The 26,574-nt window shown below is 43.5% G+C and overlaps 3 protein-coding genes across 5 annotated transcripts in view; all 3 read right to left on the bottom strand.

The window, feature by feature from the left end:
• LOC147998832 (disks large homolog 5-like) overlaps positions 1 to 26,574 on the bottom strand; it is a 98,154-nt gene that overhangs the window by 52,735 nt on the left and 18,845 nt on the right. For 2 of the 3 annotated variants that reach the window (XM_087595514.1, XM_087595515.1), the window contains one exon: positions 25,737 to 26,231. The exons of the other annotated variant lie outside the window; for it this stretch is intronic. In XM_087595514.1, the coding sequence (XP_087451640.1) occupies positions 26,202 to 26,231 (30 nt within the window). In that variant the 3' untranslated portion in view covers positions 25,737 to 26,201. Of the gene's footprint in view, positions 1 to 25,736; positions 26,232 to 26,574 lie in introns of those variants that run through there. 3 annotated transcript variants of the gene reach the window in all.
• LOC147998834 (disks large homolog 5-like) lies at positions 4,367 to 8,666 on the bottom strand. The gene is made up of 5 exons (XM_087595520.1): positions 8,564 to 8,666; positions 7,338 to 7,497; positions 6,006 to 6,149; positions 5,213 to 5,375; positions 4,367 to 4,868 (listed from the first exon to the last, which is right to left on the bottom strand). The coding sequence occupies exons 1-5, from the start codon at positions 8,643 to 8,645 to the stop codon at positions 4,839 to 4,841; spliced, it is 579 nt and encodes a 192-aa protein (XP_087451646.1). The 5' UTR covers positions 8,646 to 8,666; the 3' UTR covers positions 4,367 to 4,838.
• On the bottom strand, positions 15,049 to 19,348 carry LOC147998833 (disks large homolog 5-like). The gene is made up of 5 exons (XM_087595518.1): positions 19,246 to 19,348; positions 18,020 to 18,179; positions 16,688 to 16,831; positions 15,895 to 16,057; positions 15,049 to 15,550 (listed from the first exon to the last, which is right to left on the bottom strand). Exons 1-5 carry the CDS (start codon positions 19,325 to 19,327, stop codon positions 15,521 to 15,523), a joined length of 579 nt encoding a protein of 192 aa, XP_087451644.1. The 5' UTR covers positions 19,328 to 19,348; the 3' UTR covers positions 15,049 to 15,520.

Here is a 26,574-nt window from a genome sequence, read left to right as displayed (position 1 = left end):
ATTGTCCTCAGGACTGGAGCGAGAGTCTCCTCTGTCTGAGGTTCTTTCAGATAAAGCTATAGTTGTGGGTTACACACCTCAATTCTCATTGGCTAATGCTGTCCTCACAGTCCTTGGAGGCCCCTTTGTAAGACTACCTGTTGGAAAGTAGAAGCAGCTTTATTTGAGCTCAAAGTGAACCTGACGAGCAACGTAGAGAACAAGATGGGGTAATTGAGAACCTGTCTAAAACCAGCACAGAAACCCACCCTTCATTCAAAGCATCATCTACCAATTCTTGAATTTTTACCATTCTCTGCCAACCAGTCTTTCATTCAGGAAAGGTAGAAAAAAAATGGAAATGATCTTTTTATTCTAAGGACCTTGATCTGTCTTTCCTTAGGTCCACGTTAAGAACAAATGAAATGGGTATCACCATCTGAACAACTTAGTATCACCTACTCAGCATTTCTAGCCTAATACTGTGCCTATGGCAATCTCAAGCTTCCCTGAGTGTTGCTGCCCCAGCAAGAAGAATGAAGAACTGAGGTCAAACCCCACTTAACCTTTCAAGGGGTTAGAAGAAAGCCATCAGAGATACTGCACTTCTTTGTCCTTAGATTAAATCAAGATGATACAACGTGAATCTATTGGGATATTCAACCATACATCTTCCTCACAACCCCACCTATCTGAGTTCATTGCTTGGCAGAATTCATGCCCCACCATCCTAGATATTTCTTGATTCATTGCTGCCAAGGGCCAGGTTTCCTGAATTTTGTTTTTTGTAGAATTGGGTGTAGTCAATCATAGTTGCCCTCTGTAAGAAATGACAAATATCTATAATAACTGACCACACTGGACTTGTGTATACAAGTACAGTGGTGGAAAATTCAGCATAACTGAGGAGTGGGAAATCACCACTGTGTCCTGGCCTTTCTCTGCCCATATCACAGCTCACAGGCGGCTGGGGCAAACCTTGAGTTCCTCTGTAGAAACAGAGTGATGTTGAATGGACACTGAGCTGGCAGAGCAACACAGCTGAGGCAACTCAATTCCAGCAACAAATGCATTATGTGTTTCCCATCTTAACAGCTCCTTTTGAGGACTTGTCCCCACACCTAGCTTAAACACAGCAATTTTCATACATGCCTGCCTGCTATTTCATATTGTTGCTGTAATACGCCTCCACATCATAGATTTCAAAAAAGAAAGAAAATAAACCTGACAGTGAGAAGGGTGATGCTTGTCAACATCTAGTGTGTTGGGGGCCCAGGTATGGTCACAAATAACCAGGACACAGGGGATGCAAAGCAAAGGCAGATGCAACTGCATGCAGCTGCAAGTTTATTAACCCTTATACAGGCATGAATATGGATTACCTCACTTTCCCTTTTGGCAAGATATAATAAGATCGTTATTCCCATGATATCAGGAACGACTGAGGCAAGACTAGGCAAAGAAGTGAGACTAAGCAAAGGCTTCTCCTTAAAATATCTGTATAGCAAGTCACCCCTCTTGCTAGTATCACAATCTACTTGTCATACCCCAGAGACCATGAGAGCTGCTTCCACAAAAAACGGACACAGTACAGCAGAGTGTAAGGTAAAGTGAGAAAAACATTTTCTTCTCAAGGGCAGCGTTCCAGCCCCTGCTTGCATCTCTCAGCCGTCTTTCCTTGATCCTGTCTGGGAAGTGTATCTCAATGATTCCTCAATTTCTCTCTTTGTCCTTTTGTTTTAAAAGTAACACTTTCTATAACATAGCTAATTGTCCTTGAAGGGGTTTAATCATGCAAAAAGAAAGCAATATAATATATAATGTATGCAACCTTTAATGAGTGTATCTATTTTCTTAGGGGTATTATTCAGATACCTTCCCAGATCTGGATTTAACTTTGATAATTGTTATCTGTCTACAAAATCAACAATATCGAATGAATATTCCAGTTTTCTGGCGTAAAGTCCTCGGGAGTAAGAACTAATGATTTTGGAATTTGCTCGGTGTCTATTGTTATGTCCCTCATTTCATTTCTGATTTTTAATTCATGTATTGTCTCTCTTGTGCATTGTTAGTTTGAGGAAGGGGTTGTCTCTCTTGTGGATCTTCTCAAAAAAAAAAAAGAGGAAGAAAAGAAAAAGACAGCTCTTGCATTCCTTGACTTTGTATTTTTCTCTTTGTTTCTAAAGGCTTGATTTCAACCCTGAGTTTATTGCCCTTCATCAGATCCTACCAGACTCTCTATGGGATGAGGGTTTGCCTCCTCTTGATAACAGCAGCATGGAATAAATGAAGCTTCTGCTGATCTCTGTTGTGGTGTTGCACATCACAATCTCACCGAAAACCATGCATAGCCTGGTTTTAGGCTCTATTAAAGCAGCCCACTATTTCAGTGTTCCCTGCAAGGTGCCATGGAACGGTAGTAACATAATTCTGCATGCACATCGACAGGTTTCTCCACGGTCTTCTGGGTCATTTGATAATAATTTATAGTGAGTTCATGGATGAACACACACTCACACACACACACACACACACACACACACACACACACACACACTTTACTGACATGGTGCATATTCTTTGCACACCAAAAATAAAGTGAGCGTTACTGAAAATGCACCAATAGTGCAATCGATGGAGGGAGCTGTGGGGAAGCTGGGGCTTAGAATTACTTAAAAGACCGATGCAGATTCTCTTTCTATTGGAGGAGAAACTTGATAGACAATGTGGTTCTTTATTTTCTTTCTCTAGAGCACACAGGACTAGGGTGGCAGCTAGGGCTTTGAGCATGTTTGGCAAGTACTGTAGCACTGAATTAAATCCTAGGGCTGGAACCCTATTAATCGTCTACAACAATTACAGGGCAGGCTGGATGAAGACACTCAGCTGACAATGTGGACATCTCAAGACAGTCACTGGACAATGGCTGACACACTTGTCTGAAGACTGGAAATGTTTCTCGATCTTGGAGAGGAGAGAAGGACCCTCCAACTACACTGTTCGCTAAGGAAGTTTATTCAGGTGAGGGATGACAGGGACTGTTTTGTCTCACGTCACACATGTCAGTAGAAAATATCCTAGGTATTGGATGCCGCTGTTAGCATTAACAGAACAAAGCCCATAGTGTTGGGAAGGATAATAAATTATGAATAGGATTAGAAAACCCCAAGCCGGATCCCGGCCCGCAGCAGCTCTCTGCTCCCAGATCCGGTGAGAGAGAGACCCAACCGCCTGGTCAGGTGGGCACTCCTGAGGCTGCAGAGCGGAAGAGACCACCAACACTGCTCACCCCTGCCCACATCCCTGGCCCAAGAGGAAACTGTATAAGGCCTCTGGGCTCCCGTGGGGGAGGGCCCAGGAGCGGCAGGACCCCTGCCAGAGACACCGCCGGACCCTGAAGGAAACAGACCGGATAAACAGTTCTCTGCACCCAAATCCCGTGGGAGGGAGAGCTAAACCTTCAGAGAGGCAGACAAGCCTGGGAAACCAGAAGTGACTGCTCCCTGCACACACATCTCGGACGCCAGAGGAAAAAGCCAAAGACCATCTGGAACCCTGGTGCACTGAAGCTCCCGGAAGGGGCGGCACAGGTCTTCCTGGTTGCTGCCGCTGCAGAGAGCCCGTGGGCAGCACCCCACGAGCTAACCTGAGCCTCGGGACCACAGGTAAGTCCAAATTTTCTGCTGCAAGAAAGCTGCCTGGTGAACTCAAGACACAGGCCCACAGGAACAGCTGAAGACCTGTAGAGAGGAAAAACTACATGCCAGAAAGCAGAACACTCTGTCCCCATAACTGACTGAAAGAGAGGAAAACAGGTCTACAGCACTCCTGTCACACAGGCTTATAGGACAGTCTAGCCACTGTCAGAAATAGCAGAACAAAGTTACACTAGAGATAATCTGATGGCGAGAGGCAAGCGCAGGAACCCTATTTCCCAAAATGACGTTGATGGTCATTATCTTTCTGGTTTAATACTAATGCTGTATTGTAAGAAAAACTGAGGCACATGGTTCTCCATTAGGATTATTCTATATACCTTTGTGAAAGTTGTCATTTTTTCTGCAGCTCTACAGGCATGAGTGTGTGTTACTCAATATCTGGTGCACACAGTCAATAAGGAATGTGTGTTGTAGACTGATATAGACTAGGATGAGCAGAATACATGATAGCATGGATACAGTATGTCAGTGATTACATCATAAAGTGTGTGTCCATAAAAAAAGTCACATTATCCACACAAAGACACTATCACCCTGTGTACCCCTTGGTGGCTTTGAATTCCCTATTTACCCATGCTGCCTGGACCATGCAAAGATCCATATCCAGTTGTCAGATCTAAGTCTACAGGAGTGCAAAGGACCCTTGAATAAGATGGTCTTAAGAGTCAAGAGTTACAAATCAATTTTTATTCATAAGGAATACAATTTACAAAAAACAGGCATAAAATGAACAACTAAAATGGTATAAAAATGAAAAACAGTAACAAGAATATATAACTATGAAATAACAAAAAGAAAACTTCAATGAAAATCATAACCAAAAACATTTCTTAACAGCATTTTCTTAATGAACATTTAGAAACACAGTTGTAGTGCTGTTTCTCCTCTAGGACAAGACGTCAAGGCTGTCTCCTCAGATGTCTCTCAAATGGTGTTGTCCGTATGAGAAAGGAGAAAGACCTCAACCAGACAGGCTGGCATACGGATACATAAATGTAGGGTCTCTAAACATTGAGGAAATTATCTGAGAAGAAGAATATTCACCCACAAAAAGTCTTTGACTGTGAGGATTGTCGTCACAGGGAACTCCTGAGAGAGAAACTCATTCCTCAGGGGGCTGTCTTCCTGGGATCCGTCCTATTCCATGTCTCCTGCAGTTCCTGAGACCTGGGAGAAGAAGGCAGCTATTAAGACACGGATATGGTGGGGACACGCATACCAGCTGTCAAGTTGCTGCCTTCAGTCATGTGATATGTTATTCCTCTGTCACCATTTCTGGACTGCAGTTTCAAAAAGGGCAGAGAAGTATAATTGCCCATAATTCAGTTTCTGAAAAGTGGTTAATATCCCAGAATACTTGTGCATAGACAGAGCAATGAATAACTCTATCACATGAGGAGGGTGACTGATTGGGTGTGGGGACATTAGAAAGATGATAGGGGAAGCAAAGATGTATCCAATAGGCAAATGGTATCAGACATTGTTAATCTGACTCAGCTGCTTGTTCCTACCACATTTTGCTGGGTCTGGAGGTTTCTGGTCTTCTCCTGTTCGTCTTCATCCTTCGGGTTCAACTCAAACAAATATCGCTGTAACTCCTTGCACTCCTGCTTCAATGTGACCAACTTCTTCTTCATACATGCCTGGTCCATCAGGAGCCGGCTGTGCAGGTTGCTGGAAACACACTCTGCATAGTAAGATCCTGTAGCCTCTTCCTCCCATTCCAACTGCCAAATCCCACAAACTCCACCAGGACCCAGATACCCATAAAGACTTCATAGAATACATCTCCATACATGTAAGGCTGCTCCACAAACAGCAAACGGCCAATCCAGGGAAGAATAAATTGTTTCTGTGACCCAAGCACCTAACAGTCCATGTCTCTCCAAAAGAACAAGGGATCTACAACTACCCATGAGAGCCCAATGCATCGGGGCAACATCAATTAGTAGGCAGTAAAAAACCGCAAGAGGACAGTAGAACCAAGGGAGGTCATGCTAACCATGTGGTCCACACATTGAGCTTTGTTAAACCTGATATGACCCCAGAGGCCCAGGTCGGCCTAATAACACTCTGATGCCTGAATCAGTATAGTTCTATCCAGAGCCTTCTAAAGATGCATAGACACTGTGCTGAGAAGTCACAGTCTCTTATGGAACTGAAACTGAGTCCAAAAGACCCACGGCACAGTGATATTTAAACAGCAGAAGACATGGACCCAGAGCTGCAGGCTCTCCAGTCCAGAACAAAGAGAGGCAGCAATGGATATTCCACAAGTGATGGGCCCTTCTGACCAGTACTTACCGATAGAAGTTAATCTCCTTCTTGAGCTCCTGAAATTTCTCACGATGTTCAATGTTCTTTGTGTCTAAGTTGTGCAGTAATGAAATGACCTCTTTCTCCTTTATCTTCAAGTTTTCATAAAATGGATTTGGCCTGAAGTAGGGGCTGGCCCCAGGAAGATAGAACCCAATGAACATCGAGGTTTAGGACTATATGAACTCAGTCTGTGTCCTGTACTACCCCAGCCCTGGAAGGACACTTTCTGAATTCTACATATTTGGATCTTCTTCAGCTTCAGAAACTTGGAATTGTGTGCCCAGGACAACAGAAGCTAAGCACCCAGATAAAGGGTTCCCTGGCTCACTTTTTTCAATCAGGAGGGCTGGATCTGCATTCAAACCTGTTATGCTGTCAAGAGCCTAGGCCACAGAGCTTACCCAACCACACACACACACACACACAAACACACACACACACACACATCCAGAAACCTCTGATTTCATTTTTCCTGTTTTGACAAGTGGAATGCTACAAGCCGAATAACTAATATTCTAGAGGCAGACAGTACACATAATTCTGGAGATAAGACCAGATATTGCCACAAACTTATAATCTGCCCAAGGCATACAAGTGTATAGACAAATGTGACCACACAGGCAAAGAACTGTACTGTTGAAAGTGGGGCTTCCAAAATAAAGCACTTACACCTCCATGAAACTATTATACAGGTATATCCTGAGGTCAAAAACAGACCCCTAAATTCCAAGGGACAGGGGACATAGAAACATATAAAAGTTGTACATATGCATGCAGACCTGTGAACACACAGACACACAAACTGGGACACACCCACAAGAAAAGAAAAGTAAACAGACTCAGAGAATGAGAAAGAGAGACAAATATGGAAAGAGCACAATGAGAATCAGTAGAAATGTATGCACCATTACTGTCTCAGTGTTTAAGGCACACAGACAAGAAGGAACAGGCCTGAGCCTCAGGCCTTCTAGTTAAGCATGGAGATGAACAATGTGGGACCTGTTACCTAAGGGTGCTGCCATGAGATGATAGCGTTCAGTCACATTCCTAGCAAGTACAAACACTGTCCACAAACTCACAGCACCTAGAACCTTGCAAACTGCCACCTGTCAAGGGCTTTCCAATTGTACACTGGGAACTCATGGTCCAGTGACGTTATCCCTGAATTCTTCACTCAGATCACAAGTTCAGATTTTCAACAGGTGGAATCAGAGAGTCCATGTCCAAACTCACTCCTCACTAAGGGTCAGGTTCTGAATCTCCTCTCTATGGGAGATGAGGTTTAGAACAAGGTCGTTTGTTTGGAGCAATGCATACCTCTTGCTCATGGATCCACCTGTCACATAAAGGAGGCGATCTGTCAGCTCATTTCTCTCCTTGGTAGTTAGCTCCAGTTCTCTATTCAGCCTCTCCTCTTCCTCGTTGGCCTGCACCTTGTTTAGGACATTTTCAGGGGATGACGTCTGTCTGCAGGCCTCTGTAGGTAGAATAACACAAGTGAACCCACATGGGGCGAATGCATAGAGCATACACAGACCACAGTGAGGTCCAAACAGGAGAACATGCTTGGAAGCCAGTGTCACTGCAAGGAGTTTGGTCTATGTGTAAGAGGCATCCTAAGTGGATCACAGTTCCCCCACTACTATATAGAGACCAAGAGATGTAAGCAGCCAGGTGTTCCCTATGCCTGCCCACACAGGCTTACAAGTACCAGAGAGATGCCTTCTCCAGGATTATTATCAGGTACGCAGGCTACAACCTGGTTTCAGGACCCTCACCCCTCTGGTTTCAGAAGTCAGATCATCAATTCAGCATCCACAATGACTTGATTGATCAGGGATACTCAGATATCCTACACTGTTACTCTCGTCCAATAACTTTGCATTAAAAATTCATGTAGGGGGAGGACATGGTCAACAGACTTATTAATTCCCCCTACTGAAATGACAAATGCCCCAGAAGTGCCAGTAGGTTACAGGCTCTTTCTCTACCTGCCCCATATAGTTGGCTACTGTAGAAAAATATCTGCCACACAGAACCTCTAATGTATGAAGGTAAGATTGGTCCCGTCAGCCAGAGGTAGTCAGAGGAGTTCTAAGAATATAAGGTCATGGCCAGGAGCACAATTCTCTCCCTCTTACTACTGTCAGATAGTCACTGAATTGAAAGAAGCAATGAAAGTGAAGTACATTGATGCCCTGTTTAATTCAGAAAAGTTATACCCTCCATGACTACTTATGGTGTTATTATATCAATTTAACATACTGAATGCACTGTAAAAGTAAAGACTAGAAGTTCACCCAATAATAGCATAGGCATTGCCATATCCTCCATGTGGTTATGGAGAAACTAATGATGTGAAAACCTTGACTTTCAGGAATTGTGATAATCATGGAATTCAATATCTGTGGAGATGTTCCAGTGGTTGTGGCCCATCGCTATAAAGGCCAGCTGAAGGCCCCCACACTCACCCCTGAGAGGAAGCTCAACATACACTGCCCAGAACTTACTCCACATTCCCCATGTCCTGTGTCCATCATTACCTTTAGGTTTCGTTTGCTTCACTCTAGACTCTTCTCTATCAACATCAACTCTCCCAAAGCGCCTGAGAAGACGGGCAAACATGCCTGTGGATATATCCTTTGGACACTAAGAGAAAAAGTAGGGAATTGGTTGTCACAACGATACTGGTGACATCACAGGGATTCCAAGGTCTCTCTAGGAGACAATAGAATGTCCACGAAGGGACGGCTGATGTCATGGATAACAGACTTTACCTCCCTGCTAATGTTCTCCCTGTACTGAGCAAAAGCTGATGGACCCTTTTCAGGGGACTTCCCTGTGGCATAGCCACTGAGCACCACATGCTTCCAAAGCCAAATTTGGCTCTAGGCTTGATTGGAAAAACCTAAGTCATTGCTATGTATCTAAATGAGTGCTTCCTCCCCAATCCCTGCACAGAAATGTTTCATCCTACCTCAAATTCTCCTCAGTCAGCAATATTACCCATTAAAGATTACTGAGAAATCACACCAGTTCCTATAAGTAGCCAAAGAGGTCTCCTGTCTCATCATGTGCAGGTGCATGAAATCACACCCAGAAATAGCCTGTAGGGTAGGTTGCAATGTGGGTGTGTGTTATAGGTACAACCTGAAGCTTTGTGCTTAACATTTGACAGTTGCCACCAGATTCCTTAGGAGAAAGAATTGCATTCATTATGGTCCTGGCAACAATGTGGTGATCTGTTAGCAGAGGAAACTGAAATATTGGAGCCACCAGTGAATGCACCCTCAGGCTGAGTGTGGGGCTCTCCTCTTTGCACTTAAGTTACCAAAGTAGGATTGCTTACAGGCCTCTCTAAGCTATAACGTGTGATTTCATCTGAAAAATAAAATAGTCAGCAAATGTGGGGGGGGGGGAATGCAGCCAAAGGAGTAGGACAAGCCTAGAGATATAACTCAGTGGACAGAGTAAGAAACAAGCATCTTCACTCCTGTTTCATGGATCACCCTACAAAACACAAAAGCATCTATCCTACTAAAAAAAAAAAACAGTTATTTTAATGAATGCATACACTAATACTGTTTACAGTATTAGTGGCAAAGCTCAGATTTTGGGGGCAGATCCATGACTTGAACTATCTTCCTGACAACATATAAAGCAATAAATAAATAAATAAATAATAAATAAATAAATAAATAAGAAAAAAACACAAAAATAAAAAACACAAAAAGCACAAGCCTCTCATGTGAAGTTACAGAAGAGTGATCCAGTGGTCACTTCTGACCAGGCCATTTTAGCTATGACAGTGCATAGTGACCCTTAATTTGATGGGTCCTATATAAAGCTTTGTGCAATATTGTCATTTTAACAAACCTCATCCAGAACATACATAACGACACAGGATATGATTGCCATGTCCTTGCTGTGTATCAAGTTATTTTTCTGTGTCCTTGATTGTCAGGCATATTACAGCAACAATCTGAGATGGCTGGTAGACTTGGAAGAAAGTGGATATGAAAGATCTCCGTTAGATATCAGTACAGCCATTTCTTAAGCATGAGAATCTTTTAAGCTGGCCCTCGTTTAGCCCCTAGACGTTAGACAATAGACCAGAAAGTACAGAAAGCACATTCCCACCCACTCTCTAGGAAGCTGCCCGACCATAAGAACAGAGGGTATAGAACATATTTACTGCAGGGCAATTACAAGACAGGAAACATCTCTGGGAAGCTGACTGACCACTATAGAAGTGAGATATCCTTGGTACTGAATGCAGCTGTGCTATAGGCTGACATCGCTATAGCCTTGTCCTGGGAACTCCAGAAGGGAAACACCTGCCAAGACAGATATCCTTGGTCCTTGTCCTGGGAACCCCAGGATAAGAAAATATATATCAAGTCAGACGTCCTTCCTACTGAAATAGCTACATTGATGTGGTTACGGCCTTATCCCAGGACGAGAAACATCTGCCTAGGTATTCTTGGCACCGAAATAGCTGAGCTAATGAAACTGTGTGATCGTAAATGACTGTTTAAACTGTACATTTCTGTTGTTCGAGGCTCCTCACATCCCTCCTGCGTGTGGACCATGTCGAGCCCCAGTGCATTGGTATCCCAAAGTAAACCTCTTGTTTTTACATCAAGACTGAGTCCTGTGTGTTCATGGGGTGGTGATTGTCCTCAGGACTGGAGCGAGAGTCTCCTCTGTCTGAGGGTCTTTCAGATAAAGCTATAGTTGTGGGTTACACACCTCAATTCTCATTGGCTAATGCTGTCCTCACAGTCCTTGGAGGCCCCTTTGTAAGACTACCTGTTGGAAAGTAGAAGCAGCTTTATTTGAGCTCAAAGTGAACCTGACGAGCAGCGTAGAGAACAAGATGGGGTAATTGAGAACCTGTCTAAAACCAACACAGAAACCCACCCTTCATTCAAAGTATTATCTACCAATTCTTGAATTTTTACCATTCTCTGCCAAACAGTCTTTCATTCAGGAAAGGTAGAAAAAAAACTGGAAATGATCTTTGTATTCTAAGGACCTTGATCTGTCTTTCCTTAGGTCCACGTTAAGAACAAATGAAATGGGTATCACCATCTGAACAACTTAGTATCACCTACTCAGCATTTCTAGCCTAATCCTGTGCCTATGGCAATCTCAAGCTTCCCTGAGTGTTGCTGCCCCAGCAAGAAGAATAAAGAACTGAGGTCAAACCCCAGTGAACCATTCATGGGTTAGAAGAAAGCCATCAGAGATACTGCACTTCTTTGTCCTTAGATTAAATCAAGATGATACAACGTGAATCTATTGGGCTATTCAACTATACATCTTCCTCACAAACCCACCTATCTGAGTTCATTGCTTGGCAGAATTCATGCCCCACCATCCTAGATATTTCTTGATTCATTGCTGCCAAGGGCCAGGTTTCCTGAGTTTTGTTTTTTATAGAATTGGGTGTAGTCAATCATAGTTGCCCTCTGTAAGAAATGACAAATATCTATAATAACTGACCACACTGTACTTGTGTATACAAGTACAGTAGTGGAAAATTCAGCATAACTGAGGAGTGGTAAATCACCACTGTGTCCTGGCCTTTCTCTGCCCATATCACAGCTCACAGGCGGCTGGGGCAAACCTTGAGTTCCTCTGTAGAAACAGAGTGAGGTTGAATGGACACTGAGCAGGCAGAGCAACACAGCTGAGGCAACTCAATTCCAGCAACAAATGCATTATTTGTTTCCCATCTTAACAGCTCCTTTTGAGGACTTGTCCCCACACCTAGCTTAAACACAGCATTTTCATACATGCCCGCCTGCTATTTCATATTGTTGCTGTAATATGCCTCCACATCATAGATTTCAAAAAAATATATACCTAACACTGAGAAGGGTGATGCTTGTCAACAGCTAGTGCGTTGGGGGCCCAGGTACGGTCACAAATAACCAGGACACAGGGGATGCAGAGCAAAGGCAGATGCAACTGCATGCAGCTACAAGCTTATTAACCCTTATATAGGCATGAATATGCATTACCTCACATTCCCTTTTGGCAAGATATAATAAGGTCGTTATTCCCATGATACCAGGAACGACTGAGGCAAGACTAGGCAAAGAAGTGAGAGTAAGCTAAGGCTTCTCCTTAAAATATCTGTATAGCAAATCACCCCTCTTCCTAGTATCACAATCTACTTGTCATAACCCAGAGAGCATGAGAGCTGCTTCCACAAAAAACAGACACAGTACAGCATAGTGTAAGGTAAAGTGAGAAAAACATTTCCTTCTCAAGGGCAGCGTTCCAGCCCCTGCTTGCATCTCTCAGCCATCTTTCCTTGATCCTGTCTGGGAAGTGTATCTCAGTGACTCCACAATTTCTCTCTTTGTCCTTTTGTTTTAAAAGTAACACTTTCTATAACATAGCTAATTGTCCTTGAAGGGGTTTAATCATGCAAAAAGAAAGCAATATAATATATAATGTATGCAACCTTTAATGAGTGTATCTATTTTCTTAGGGGTATTATTCAGATACCTTCCCAGATCTGGATTTAACTTTGGTAATTGTTATCTGTCTACAAAATCAACAATATCGAATGAATATTCCAGTTTTCTGGCGTAAAGTCCTCGGGAGTAAGAACTAATGATTTTGGAATTTGCTCGGTGTCTATTGTTATGTCCCTCATTTCATTTCTGATTTTTAATTCATGTATTGTCTCTCTTGTGCATTGTTAGTTTGAGGAAGGGGTTGTCTCTCTTGTGGATCTTCTCAAAAAAAAAAGAGGAAGAAAAGAAAAAGACAGCTCTTGCATTCCTTGACTTTGTATTTTTCTCTTTGTTTCTAAAGGCTTGATTTCAACCCTGAGTTTATTGCCCTTCATCAGATCCTACCAGACTCTCTATGGGATGAGGCTTTGCCTCCTCTTGATAACAGCAGCATGGAATAAATGAAGCTTCTGCTGATCTCTGTTGTGGTGTTGCACATCACAATCTCACCGAAAACCATGCATAGCCTGGTTTTAGGCTCTATTAAAGCAGCCCACTATTTCAGTGTTCCCTGCAAGGTGCCATGGAACGGTAGTAACATAATTCTGCATGCACATCGACAGGTTTCTCCACGGTCTTCTGGGTCATTTGATAATAATTTATAGTGAGTTCATGGATGAACACACACTCACACACACACACACACACACACACACACACACACACACTTTACTGACATGGTGCATATTCTTTGCACACCAAAAATAAAGTGAGCGTTACTGAAAATGCACCAATAGTGCAATCGATGGAGGGAGCTGTGGGGAAGCTGGGGCTTAGAATTACTTAAAAGACCGATGCAGATTCTCCTTCTATTGGAGGAGAAACTTGATAGACAATGTGGTTCTTTATTTTCTTTCTCTAGAGCACACAGGACTAGGGTGGCAGCTAGGGCTTTGAGCATGTTTGGCAAGTACTGTAGCACTGAATTAAATCCTAGGGCTGGAACCCTATTAATCGTCTACAACAATTACAGGGCAGGCTGGATGAAGACACTCAGCTGACAATGTGGACATCTCAAGACAGTCACTGGACAATGGCTGACACACTTGTCTGAAGACTGGAAATGTTTCTCGATCTTGGAGAGGAGAGAAGGACCCTCCAACTACACTGTTCGCTAAGGAAGTTTATTCAGGTGAGGGATGACAGGGACTGTTTTGTCTCACGTCACACATGTCAGTAGAAAATATCCTAGGTATTGGATGCCGCTGTTAGCATTAACAGAACAAAGCCCATAGTGTTGGGAAGGATAATAAATTATGAATAGGATTAGAAAACCCCAAGCCGGATCCCGGCCCGCAGCAGCTCTCTGCTCCCAGACCCGGTGAGAGAGAGACCCAACCGCCTGGTCAGGTGGGCACTCCTGAGGCTGCAGAGCGGAAGAGACCACCAACACTGCTCACCCCTGCCCACATCCCTGGCCCAAGAGGAAACTGTATAAGGCCTCTGGGCTCCCGTGGGGGAGGGCCCAGGAGCGGCAGGACCCCTGCCAGAGACACCGCCGGACCCTGAAGGAAACAGACCGGATAAACAGTTCTCTGCACCCAAATCCCGTGGGAGGGAGAGCTAAACCTTCAGAGAGGCAGACAAGCCTGGGAAACCAGAAGTGACTGCTCCCTGCACACACATCTCGGACGCCAGAGGAAAAAGCCAAAGACCATCTGGAACCCTGGTGCACTGAAGCTCCCGGAAGGGGCGGCACAGGTCTTCCTGGTTGCTGCCGCTGCAGAGAGCCCGTGGGCAGCACCCCACGAGCTAACCTGAGCCTCGGGACCACAGGTAAGTCCAAATTTTCTGCTGCAAGAAAGCTGCCTGGTGAACTCAAGACACAGGCCCACAGGAACAGCTGAAGACCTGTAGAGAGGAAAAACTACATGCCAGAAAGCAGAACACTCTGTCCCCATAACTGACTGAAAGAGAGGAAAACAGGTCTACAGCACTCCTGTCACACAGGCTTATAGGACAGTCTAGCCACTGTCAGAAATAGCAGAACAAAGTTACACTAGAGATAATCTGATGGCGAGAGGCAAGCGCAGGAACCCTATTTCCCAAAATGACGTTGATGGTCATTATCTTTCTGGTTTAATACTAATGCTGTATTGTAAGAAAAACTGAGGCACATGGTTCTCCATTAGGATTATTCTATATACCTTTGTGAAAGTTGTCATTTTTTCTGCAGCTCTACAGGCATGAGTGTGTGTTACTCAATATCTGGTGCACACAGTCAATAAGGAATGTGTGTTGTAGACTGATATAGACTAGGATGAGCAGAATACATGATAGCATGGATACAGTATGTCAGTGATTACATCATAAAGTGTGTGTCCATAAAAAAAGTCACATTATCCACACAAAGACACTATCACCCTGTGTACCCCTTGGTGGCTTTGAATTCCCTATTTACCCATGCTGCCTGGACCATGCAAAGATCCATATCCAGTTGTCAGATCTAAGTCTACAGGAGTGCAAAGGACCCTTGAATAAGATGGTCTTAAGAGTCAAGAGTTACAAATCAATTTTTATTCATAAGGAATACAATTTACAAAAAACAGGCATAAAATGAACAACTAAAATGGTATAAAAATGAAAAACAGTAACAAGAATATATAACTATGAAATAACAAAAAGAAAACTTCAATGAAAATCATAACCAAAAACATTTCTTAACAGCATTTTCTTAATGAACATTTAGAAACACAGTTGTAGTGCTGTTTCTCCTCTAGGACAAGACGTCAAGGCTGTCTCCTCAGATGTCTCTCAAATGGTGTTGTCCGTATGAGAAAGGAGAAAGACCTCAACCAGACAGGCTGGCATACGGATACATAAATGTAGGGTCTCTAAACATTGAGGAAATTATCTGAGAAGAAGAATATTCACCCACAAAAAGTCTTTGACTGTGAGGATTGTCGTCACAGGGAACTCCTGAGAGAGAAACTCATTCCTCAGGGGGCTGTCTTCCTGGGATCCGTCCTATTCCATGTCTCCTGCAGTTCCTGAGACCTGGGAGAAGAAGGCAGCTATTAAGACACGGATATGGTGGGGACACGCATACCAGCTGTCAAGTTGCTGCCTTCAGTCATGTGATATGTTATTCCTCTGTCACCATTTCTGGACTGCAGTTTCAAAAAGGGCAGAGAAGTATAATTGCCCATAATTCAGTTTCTGAAAAGTGGTTAATATCCCAGAATACTTGTGCATAGACAGAGCAATGAATAACTCTATCACATGAGGAGGGTGACTGATTGGGTGTGGGGACATTAGAAAGATGATAGGGGAAGCAAAGATGTATCCAATAGGCAAATGGTATCAGACATTGTTAATCTGACTCAGCTGCTTGTTCCTACCACATTTTGCTGGGTCTGGAGGTTTCTGGTCTTCTCCTGTTCGTCTTCATCCTTCGGGTTCAACTCAAACAAATATCGCTGTAACTCCTTGCACTCCTGCTTCAATGTGACCAACTTCTTCTTCATACATGCCTGGTCCATCAGGAGCCGGCTGTGCAGGTTGCTGGAAACACACTCTGCATAGTAAGATCCTGTAGCCTCTTCCTCCCATTCCAACTGCCAAATCCCACAAACTCCACCAGGACCCAGATACCCATAAAGACTTCATAGAATACATCTCCATACATGTAAGGCTGCTCCACAAACAGCAAACGGCCAATCCAGGGAAGAATAAATTGTTTCTGTGACCCAAGCACCTAACAGTCCATGTCTCTCCAAAAGAACAAGGGATCTACAACTACCCATGAGAGCCCAATGCATCGGGGCAACATCAATTAGTAGGCAGTAAAAAACCGCAAGAGGACAGTAGAACCAAGGGAGGTCATGCTAACCATGTGGTCCACACATTGAGCTTTGTTAAACCTGATATGACCCCAGAGGCCCAGGTCGGCCTAATAACACTCTGATGCCTGAATCAGTATAGTTCTATCCAGAGCCTTCTAAAGATGCATAGACACTGTGCTGAGAAGTCACAGTCTCTTATGGAACTGAAACTGAGTCCAAAAGACCCACGGCACAGTGATATTTAAACAGCAGAAGACATGGACCCAGAGCTGCAGGCTCTCCAGTCCAGAACAAAGAGAGGCAGCAATGGATATTCCACAAGTGATGGGCCCTTCTGACCAGTACTTACCGATAGAAGTTAATCTCCTTCTTGAGCTCCTGAAATTTCTCACGATGTTCAATGTTCTTTGTGTCTAAGTTGTGCAGTAATGAAATGACCTCTTTCTCCTTTATCTTCAAGTTTTCATAAAATGGATTTGGCCTGAAGTAGGGGCTGGCCCCAGGAAGATAGAACCCAATGAACATCGAGGTTTAGGACTATATGAACTCAGTCTGTGTCCTGTACTACCCCAGCCCTGGAAGGACACTTTCTGAATTCTACATATTTGGATCTTCTTCAGCTTCAGAAACTTGGAATTGTGTGCCCAGGACAACAGAAGCTAAGCACCCAGATAAAGGGTTCCCTGGCTCACTTTTTTCAATCAGGAGGGCTGGATCTGCATTCAAACCTGTTATGCTGTCAAGAGCCTAGGCCACAGAGCTTACCCAACCACACACACACACACACACAAACACACACACACACACACATCCAGAAACCTCTGATTTCATTTTTCCTGTTTTGACAAGTGGAATGCTACAAGCCGAATAACTAATATTCTAGAGGCAGACAGTACACATAATTCTGGAGATAAGACCAGATATTGCCACAAACTTATAATCTGCCCAAGGCATACAAGTGTATAGACAAATGTGACCACACAGGCAAAGAACTGTACTGTTGAAAGTGGGGCTTCCAAAATAAAGCACTTACACCTCCATGAAACTATTATACAGGTATATCCTGAGGTCAAAAACAGACCCCTAAATTCCAAGGGACAGGGGACATAGAAACATATAAAAGTTGTACATATGCATGCAGACCTGTGAACACACAGACACACAAACTGGGACACACCCACAAGAAAAGAAAAGTAAACAGACTCAGAGAATGAGAAAGAGAGACAAATATGGAAAGAGCACAATGAGAATCAGTAGAAATGTATGCACCATTACTGTCTCAGTGTTTAAGGCACACAGACAAGAAGGAACAGGCCTGAGCCTCAGGCCTTCTAGTTAAGCATGGAGATGAACAATGTGGGACCTGTTACCTAAGGGTGCTGCCATGAGATGATAGCGTTCAGTCACATTCCTAGCAAGTACAAACACTGTCCACAAACTCACAGCACCTAGAACCTTGCAAACTGCCACCTGTCAAGGGCTTTCCAATTGTACACTGGGAACTCATGGTCCAGTGACGTTATCCCTGAATTCTTCACTCAGATCACAAGTTCAGATTTTCAACAGGTGGAATCAGAGAGTCCATGTCCAAACTCACTCCTCACTAAGGGTCAGGTTCTGAATCTCCTCTCTATGGGAGATGAGGTTTAGAACAAGGTCGTTTGTTTGGAGCAATGCATACCTCTTGCTCATGGATCCACCTGTCACATAAAGGAGGCGATCTGTCAGCTCATTTCTCTCCTTGGTAGTTAGCTCCAGTTCTCTATTCAGCCTCTCCTCTTCCTCGTTGGCCTGCACCTTGTTTAGGACATTTTCAGGGGATGACGTCTGTCTGCAGGCCTCTGTAGGTAGAATAACACAAGTGAACCCACATGGGGCGAATGCATAGAGCATACACAGACCACAGTGAGGTCCAAACAGGAGAACATGCTTGGAAGCCAGTGTCACTGCAAGGAGTTTGGTCTATGTGTAAGAGGCATCCTAAGTGGATCACAGTTCCCCCACTACTATATAGAGACCAAGAGATGTAAGCAGCCAGGTGTTCCCTATGCCTGCCCACACAGGCTTACAAGTACCAGAGAGATGCCTTCTCCAGGATTATTATCAGGTACGCAGGCTACAACCTGGTTTCAGGACCCTCACCCCTCTGGTTTCAGAAGTCAGATCATCAATTCAGCATCCACAATGACTTGATTGATCAGGGATACTCAGATATCCTACACTGTTACTCTCGTCCAATAACTTTGCATTAAAAATTCATGTAGGGGGAGGACATGGTCAACAGACTTATTAATCCCCCCTACTGAAATGACAAATGCCCCAGAAGTGCCAGTAGGTTACAGGCTCTTTCTCTACCTGCCCCATATAGTTGGCTACTGTAGAAAAATATCTGCCACACAGAACCTCTAATGTATGAAGGTAAGATTGGTCCCGTCAGCCAGAGGTAGTCAGAGGAGTTCTAAGAATATAAGGTCATGGCCAGGAGCACAATTCTCTCCCTCTTACTACTGTCAGATAGTCACTGAATTGAAAGAAGCAATGAAAGTGAAGTACATTGATGCCCTGTTTAATTCAGAAAAGTTATACCCTCCATGACTACTTATGGTGTTATTATATCAATTTAACATACTGAATGCACTGTAAAAGTAAAGACTAGAAGTTCACCCAATAATAGCATAGGCATTGCCATATCCTCCATGTGGTTATGGAGAAACTAATGATGTGAAAACCTTGACTTTCAGGAATTGTGATAATCATGGAATTCAATATCTGTGGAGATGTTCCAGTGGTTGTGGCCCATCGCTATAAAGGCCAGCTGAAGGCCCCCACACTCACCCCTGAGAGGAAGCTCAACATACACTGCCCAGAACTTACTCCACATTCCCCATGTCCTGTGTCCATCATTACCTTTAGGTTTCGTTTGCTTCACTCTAGACTCTTCTCTATCAACATCAACTCTCCCAAAGCGCCTGAGAAGACGGGCAAACATGCCTGTGGATATATCCTTTGGACACTAAGAGAAAAAGTAGGGAATTGGTTGTCACAACGATACTGGTGACATCACAGGGATTCCAAGGTCTCTCTAGGAGACAATAGAATGTCCACGAAGGGACGGCTGATGTCATGGATAACAGACTTTACCTCCCTGCTAATGTTCTCCCTGTACTGAGCAAAAGCTGATGGACCCTTTTCAGGGGACTTCCCTGTGGCATAGCCACTGAGCACCACATGCTTCCAAAGCCAAATTTGGCTCTAGGCTTGATTGGAAAAACCTAAGTCATTGCTATGTATCTAAATGAGTGCTTCCTCCCCAATCCCTGCACAGAAATGTTTCATCCTACCTCAAATTCTCCTCAGTCAGCAATATTACCCATTAAAGATTACTGAGAAATCACACCAGTTCCTATAAGTAGCCAAAGAGGTCTCCTGTCTCATCATGTGCAGGTGCATGAAATCACACCCAGAAATAGCCTGTAGGGTAGGTTGCAATGTGGGTGTGTGTTATAGGTACAACCTGAAGCTTTGTGCTTAACATTTGACAGTTGCCACCAGATTCCTTAGGAGAAAGAATTGCATTCATTATGGTCCTGGCAACAATGTGGTGATCTGTTAGCAGAGGAAACTGAAATATTGGAGCCACCAGTGAATGCACCCTCAGGCTGAGTGTGGGGCTCTCCTCTTTGCACTTAAGTTACCAAAGTAGGATTGCTTACAGGCCTCTCTAAGCTATAACGTGTGATTTCATCTGAAAAATAAAATAGTCAGCAAATGTGGGGGGGGGGGGAATGCAGCCAAAGGAGTAGGACAAGCCTAGAGATATAACTCAGTGGACAGAGTAAGAAACAAGCATCTTCACTCCTGTTTCATGGATCACCCTACAAAACACAAAAGCATCTATCCTACTAAAAAAAAAAAACAGTTATTTTAATGAATGCATACACTAATACTGTTTACAGTATTAGTGGCAAAGCTCAGATTTTGGGGGCAGATCCATGACTTGAACTATCTTCCTGACAACATATAAAGCAATAAATAAATAAATAAATAATAAATAAATAAATAAATAAGAAAAAAACACAAAAATAAAAAACACAAAAAGCACAAGCCTCTCATGTGAAGTTACAGAAGAGTGATCCAGTGGTCACTTCTGACCAGGCCATTTTAGCTATGACAGTGCATAGTGACCCTTAATTTGATGGGTCCTATATAAAGCTTTGTGCAATATTGTCATTTTAACAAACCTCATCCAGAACATACATAACGACACAGGATATGATTGCCATGTCCTTGCTGTGTATCAAGTTATTTTTCTGTGTCCTTGATTGTCAGGCATATTACAGCAACAATCTGAGATGGCTGGTAGACTTGGAAGAAAGTGGATATGAAAGATCTCCGTTAGATATCAGTACAGCCATTTCTTAAGCATGAGAATCTTTTAAGCTGGCCCTCGTTTAGCCCCTAGACGTTAGACAATAGACCAGAAAGTACAGAAAGCACATTCCCACCCACTCTCTAGGAAGCTGCCCGACCATAAGAACAGAGGGTATAGAACATATTTACTGCAGGGCAATTACAAGACAGGAAACATCTCTGGGAAGCTGACTGACCACTATAGAAGTGAGATATCCTTGGTACTGAATGCAGCTGTGCTATAGGCTGACATCGCTATAGCCTTGTCCTGGGAACTCCAGAAGGGAAACACCTGCCAAGACAGATATCCTTGGTCCTTGTCCTGGGAACCCCAGGATAAGAAAATATATATCAAGTCAGACGTCCTTCCTACTGAAATAGCTACATTGATGTGGTTACGGCCTTATCCCAGGACGAGAAACATCTGCCTAGGTATTCTTGGCACCGAAATAGCTGAGCTAATGAAACTGTGTGATCGTAAATGACTGTTTAAACTGTACATTTCTGTTGTTCGAGGCTCCTCACATCCCTCCTGCGTGTGGACCATGTCGAGCCCCAGTGCATTGGTATCCCAAAGTAAACCTCTTGTTTTTACATCAAGACTGAGTCCTGTGTGTTCATGGGGTGGTGATTGTCCTCAGGACTGGAGCGAGAGTCTCCTCTGTCTGAGGGTCTTTCAGATAAAGCTATAGTTGTGGGTTACACACCTCAATTCTCATTGGCTAATGCTGTCCTCACAGTCCTTGGAGGCCCCTTTGTAAGACTACCTGTTGGAAAGTAGAAGCAGCTTTATTTGAGCTCAAAGTGAACCTGACGAGCAGCGTAGAGAACAAGATGGGGTAATTGAGAACCTGTCTAAAACCAACACAGAAACCCACCCTTCATTCAAAGTATTATCTACCAATTCTTGAATTTTTACCATTCTCTGCCAAACAGTCTTTCATTCAGGAAAGGTAGAAAAAAAACTGGAAATGATCTTTGTATTCTAAGGACCTTGATCTGTCTTTCCTTAGGTCCACGTTAAGAACAAATGAAATGGGTATCACCATCTGAACAACTTAGTATCACCTACTCAGCATTTCTAGCCTAATCCTGTGCCTATGGCAATCTCAAGCTTCCCTGAGTGTTGCTGCCCCAGCAAGAAGAATAAAGAACTGAGGTCAAACCCCAGTGAACCATTCATGGGTTAGAAGAAAGCCATCAGAGATACTGCACTTCTTTGTCCTTAGATTAAATCAAGATGATACAACGTGAATCTATTGGGCTATTCAACTATACATCTTCCTCACAAACCCACCTATCTGAGTTCATTGCTTGGCAGAATTCATGCCCCACCATCCTAGATATTTCTTGATTCATTGCTGCCAAGGGCCAGGTTTCCTGAGTTTTGTTTTTTATAGAATTGGGTGTAGTCAATCATAGTTGCCCTCTGTAAGAAATGACAAATATCTATAATAACTGACCACACTGTACTTGTGTATACAAGTACAGTAGTGGAAAATTCAGCATAACTGAGGAGTGGTAAATCACCACTGTGTCCTGGCCTTTCTCTGCCCATATCACAGCTCACAGGCGGCTGGGGCAAACCTTGAGTTCCTCTGTAGAAACAGAGTGAGGTTGAATGGACACTGAGCAGGCAGAGCAACACAGCTGAGGCAACTCAATTCCAGCAACAAATGCATTATTTGTTTCCCATCTTAACAGCTCCTTTTGAGGACTTGTCCCCACACCTAGCTTAAACACAGCATTTTCATACATGCCCGCCTGCTATTTCATATTGTTGCTGTAATATGCCTCCACATCATAGATTTCAAAAAAATATATACCTAACACTGAGAAGGGTGATGCTTGTCAACAGCTAGTGCGTTGGGGGCCCAGGTACGGTCACAAATAACCAGGACACAGGGGATGCAGAGCAAAGGCAGATGCAACTGCATGCAGCTACAAGCTTATTAACCCTTATATAGGCATGAATATGCATTACCTCACATTCCCTTTTGGCAAGATATAATAAGGTCGTTATTCCCATGATACCAGGAACGACTGAGGCAAGACTAGGCAAAGAAGTGAGAGTAAGCTAAGGCTTCTCCTTAAAATATCTGTATAGCAAATCACCCCTCTTCCTAGTATCACAATCTACTTGTCATAACCCAGAGAGCATGAGAGCTGCTTCCACAAAAAACAGACACAGTACAGCATAGTGTAAGGTAAAGTGAGAAAAACATTTCCTTCTCAAGGGCAGCGTTCCAGCCCCTGCTTGCATCTCTCAGCCATCTTTCCTTGATCCTGTCTGGGAAGTGTATCTCAGTGACTCCACAATTTCTCTCTTTGTCCTTTTGTTTTAAAAGTAACACTTTCTATAACATAGCTAATTGTCCTTGAAGGGGTTTAATCATGCAAAAAGAAAGCAATATAATATATAATGTATGCAACCTTTAATGAGTGTATCTATTTTCTTAGGGGTATTATTCAGATACCTTCCCAGATCTGGATTTAACTTTGGTAATTGTTATCTGTCTACAAAATCAACAATATCGAATGAATATTCCAGTTTTCTGGCGTAAAGTCCTCGGGAGTAAGAACTAATGATTTTGGAATTTGCTCGGTGTCTATTGTTATGTCCCTCATTTCATTTCTGATTTTTAATTCATGTATTGTCTCTCTTGTGCATTGTTAGTTTGAGGAAGGGGTTGTCTCTCTTGTGGATCTTCTCAAAAAAAAAAGAGGAAGAAAAGAAAAAGACAGCTCTTGCATTCCTTGACTTTGTATTTTTCTCTTTGTTTCTAAAGGCTTGATTTCAACCCTGAGTTTATTGCCCTTCATCAGATCCTACCAGACTCTCCATGGGATGAGGCTTTGCCTCCTCTTGATAACAGCAGCATGGAATAAATGAAGCTTCTGCTGATCTCTGTTGTGGTGTTGCACATCACAATCTCACCGAAAACCATGCATAGCCTGGTTTTAGGCTCTATTAAAGCAGCCCACTATTTCAGTGTTCCCTGCAAGGTGCCATGGAACGGTAGTAACATAATTCTGCATGCACATCGACAGGTTTCTCCACGGTCTTCTGGGTCATTTGATAATAATTTATAGTGAGTTCATGGATGAACACACACTCACACACACACACACACACACACACACACACACACACTTTACTGACATGGTGCATATTCTTTGCACACCAAAAATAAAGTGAGCGTTACTGAAAATGCACCAATAGTGCAATCGATGGAGGGAGCTGTGGGGAAGCTGGGGCTTAGAATTACTTAAAAGACCGATGCAGATTCTCCTTCTATTGGAGGAGAAACTTGATAGACAATGTGGTTCTTTATTTTCTTTCTCTAGAGCACACAGGACTAGGGTGGCAGCTAGGGCTTTGAGCATGTTTGGCAAGTACTGTAGCACTGAATTAAATCCTAGGGCTGGAACCCTATTAATCGTCTACAACAATTACAGGGCAGGCTGGATGAAGACACTCAGCTGACAATGTGGACATCTCAAGACAGTCACTGGACAATGGCTGACACACTTGTCTGAAGACTGGAAATGTTTCTCGATCTTGGAGAGGAGAGAAGGACCCTCCAACTACACTGTTCGCTAAGGAAGTTTATTCAGGTGAGGGATGACAGGGACTGTTTTGTCTCACGTCACACATGTCAGTAGAAAATATCCTAGGTATTGGATGCCGCTGTTAGCATTAACAGAACAAAGCCCATAGTGTTGGGAAGGATAATAAATTATGAATAGGATTAGAAAACCCCAAGCCGGATCCCGGCCCGCAGCAGCTCTCTGCTCCCAGACCCGGTGAGAGAGAGACCCAACCGCCTGGTCAGGTGGGCACTCCTGAGGCTGCAGAGCGGAAGAGACCACCAACACTGCTCACCCCTGCCCACATCCCTGGCCCAAGAGGAAACTGTATAAGGCCTCTGGGCTCCCGTGGGGGAGGGCCCAGGAGCGGCAGGACCCCTGCCAGAGACACCGCCGGACCCTGAAGGAAACAGACCGGATAAACAGTTCTCTGCACCCAAATCCCGTGGGAGGGAGAGCTAAACCTTCAGAGAGGCAGACAAGCCTGGGAAACCAGAAGTGACTGCTCCCTGCACACACATCTCGGACGCCAGAGGAAAAAGCCAAAGACCATCTGGAACCCTGGTGCACTGAAGCTCCCGGAAGGGGCGGCACAGGTCTTCCTGGTTGCTGCCGCTGCAGAGAGCCCGTGGGCAGCACCCCACGAGCTAACCTGAGCCTCGGGACCACAGGTAAGTCCAAATTTTCTGCTGCAAGAAAGCTGCCTGGTGAACTCAAGACACAGGCCCACAGGAACAGCTGAAGACCTGTAGAGAGGAAAAACTACATGCCAGAAAGCAGAACACTCTGTCCCCATAACTGACTGAAAGAGAGGAAAACAGGTCTACAGCACTCCTGTCACACAGGCTTATAGGACAGTCTAGCCACTGTCAGAAATAGCAGAACAAAGTTACACTAGAGATAATCTGATGGCGAGAGGCAAGCGCAGGAACCCTATTTCCCAAAATGACGTTGATGGTCATTATCTTTCTGGTTTAATACTAATGCTGTATTGTAAGAAAAACTGAGGCACATGGTTCTCCATTAGGATTATTCTATATACCTTTGTGAAAGTTGTCATTTTTTCTGCAGCTCTACAGGCATGAGTGTGTGTTACTCAATATCTGGTGCACACAGTCAATAAGGAATGTGTGTTGTAGACTGATATAGACTAGGATGAGCAGAATACATGATAGCATGGATACAGTATGTCAGTGATTACATCATAAAGTGTGTGTCCATAAAAAAAGTCACATTATCCACACAAAGACACTATCACCCTGTGTACCCCTTGGTGGCTTTGAATTCCCTATTTACCCATGCTGCCTGGACCATGCAAAGATCCATATCCAGTTGTCAGATCTAAGTCTACAGGAGTGCAAAGGACCCTTGAATAAGATGGTCTTAAGAGTCAAGAGTTACAAATCAATTTTTATTCATAAGGAATACAATTTACAAAAAACAGGCATAAAATGAACAACTAAAATGGTATAAAAATGAAAAACAGTAACAAGAATATATAACTATGAAATAACAAAAAGAAAACTTCAATGAAAATCATAACCAAAAACATTTCTTAACAGCATTTTCTTAATGAACATTTAGAAACACAGTTGTAGTGCTGTTTCTCCTCTAGGACAAGACGTCAAGGCTGTCTCCTCAGATGTCTCTCAAATGGTGTTGTCCGTATGAGAAAGGAGAAAGACCTCAACCAGACAGGCTGGCATACGGATACATAAATGTAGGGTCTCTAAACATTGAGGAAATTATCTGAGAAGAAGAATATTCACCCACAAAAAGTCTTTGACTGTGAGGATTGTCGTCACAGGGAACTCCTGAGAGAGAAACTCATTCCTCAGGGGGCTGTCTTCCTGGGATCCGTCCTATTCCATGTCTCCTGCAGTTCCTGAGACCTGGGAGAAGAAGGCAGCTATTAAGACACGGATATGGTGGGGACACGCATACCAGCTGTCAAGTTGCTGCCTTCAGTCATGTGATATGTTATTCCTCTGTCACCATTTCTGGACTGCAGTTTCAAAAAGGGCAGAGAAGTATAATTGCCCATAATTCAGTTTCTGAAAAGTGGTTAATATCCCAGAATACTTGTGCATAGACAGAGCAATGAATAACTCTATCACATGAGGAGGGTGACTGATTGGGTGTGGGGACATTAGAAAGATGATAGGGGAAGCAAAGATGTATCCAATAGGCAAATGGTATCAGACATTGTTAATCTGACTCAGCTGCTTGTTCCTA

This window comes from Rattus norvegicus, chromosome 19 (genome assembly GCF_021556685.1).
Source record: "Rattus norvegicus strain SHRSP/BbbUtx chromosome 19, alternate assembly SHRSP_T2T, whole genome shotgun sequence".
Taxonomy (NCBI): domain Eukaryota; kingdom Metazoa; phylum Chordata; class Mammalia; order Rodentia; family Muridae; genus Rattus; species Rattus norvegicus.
The sequence above is the reverse complement of the archived record's forward strand: the minus strand, read 5'-3'. Positions and strand labels throughout refer to the sequence as shown.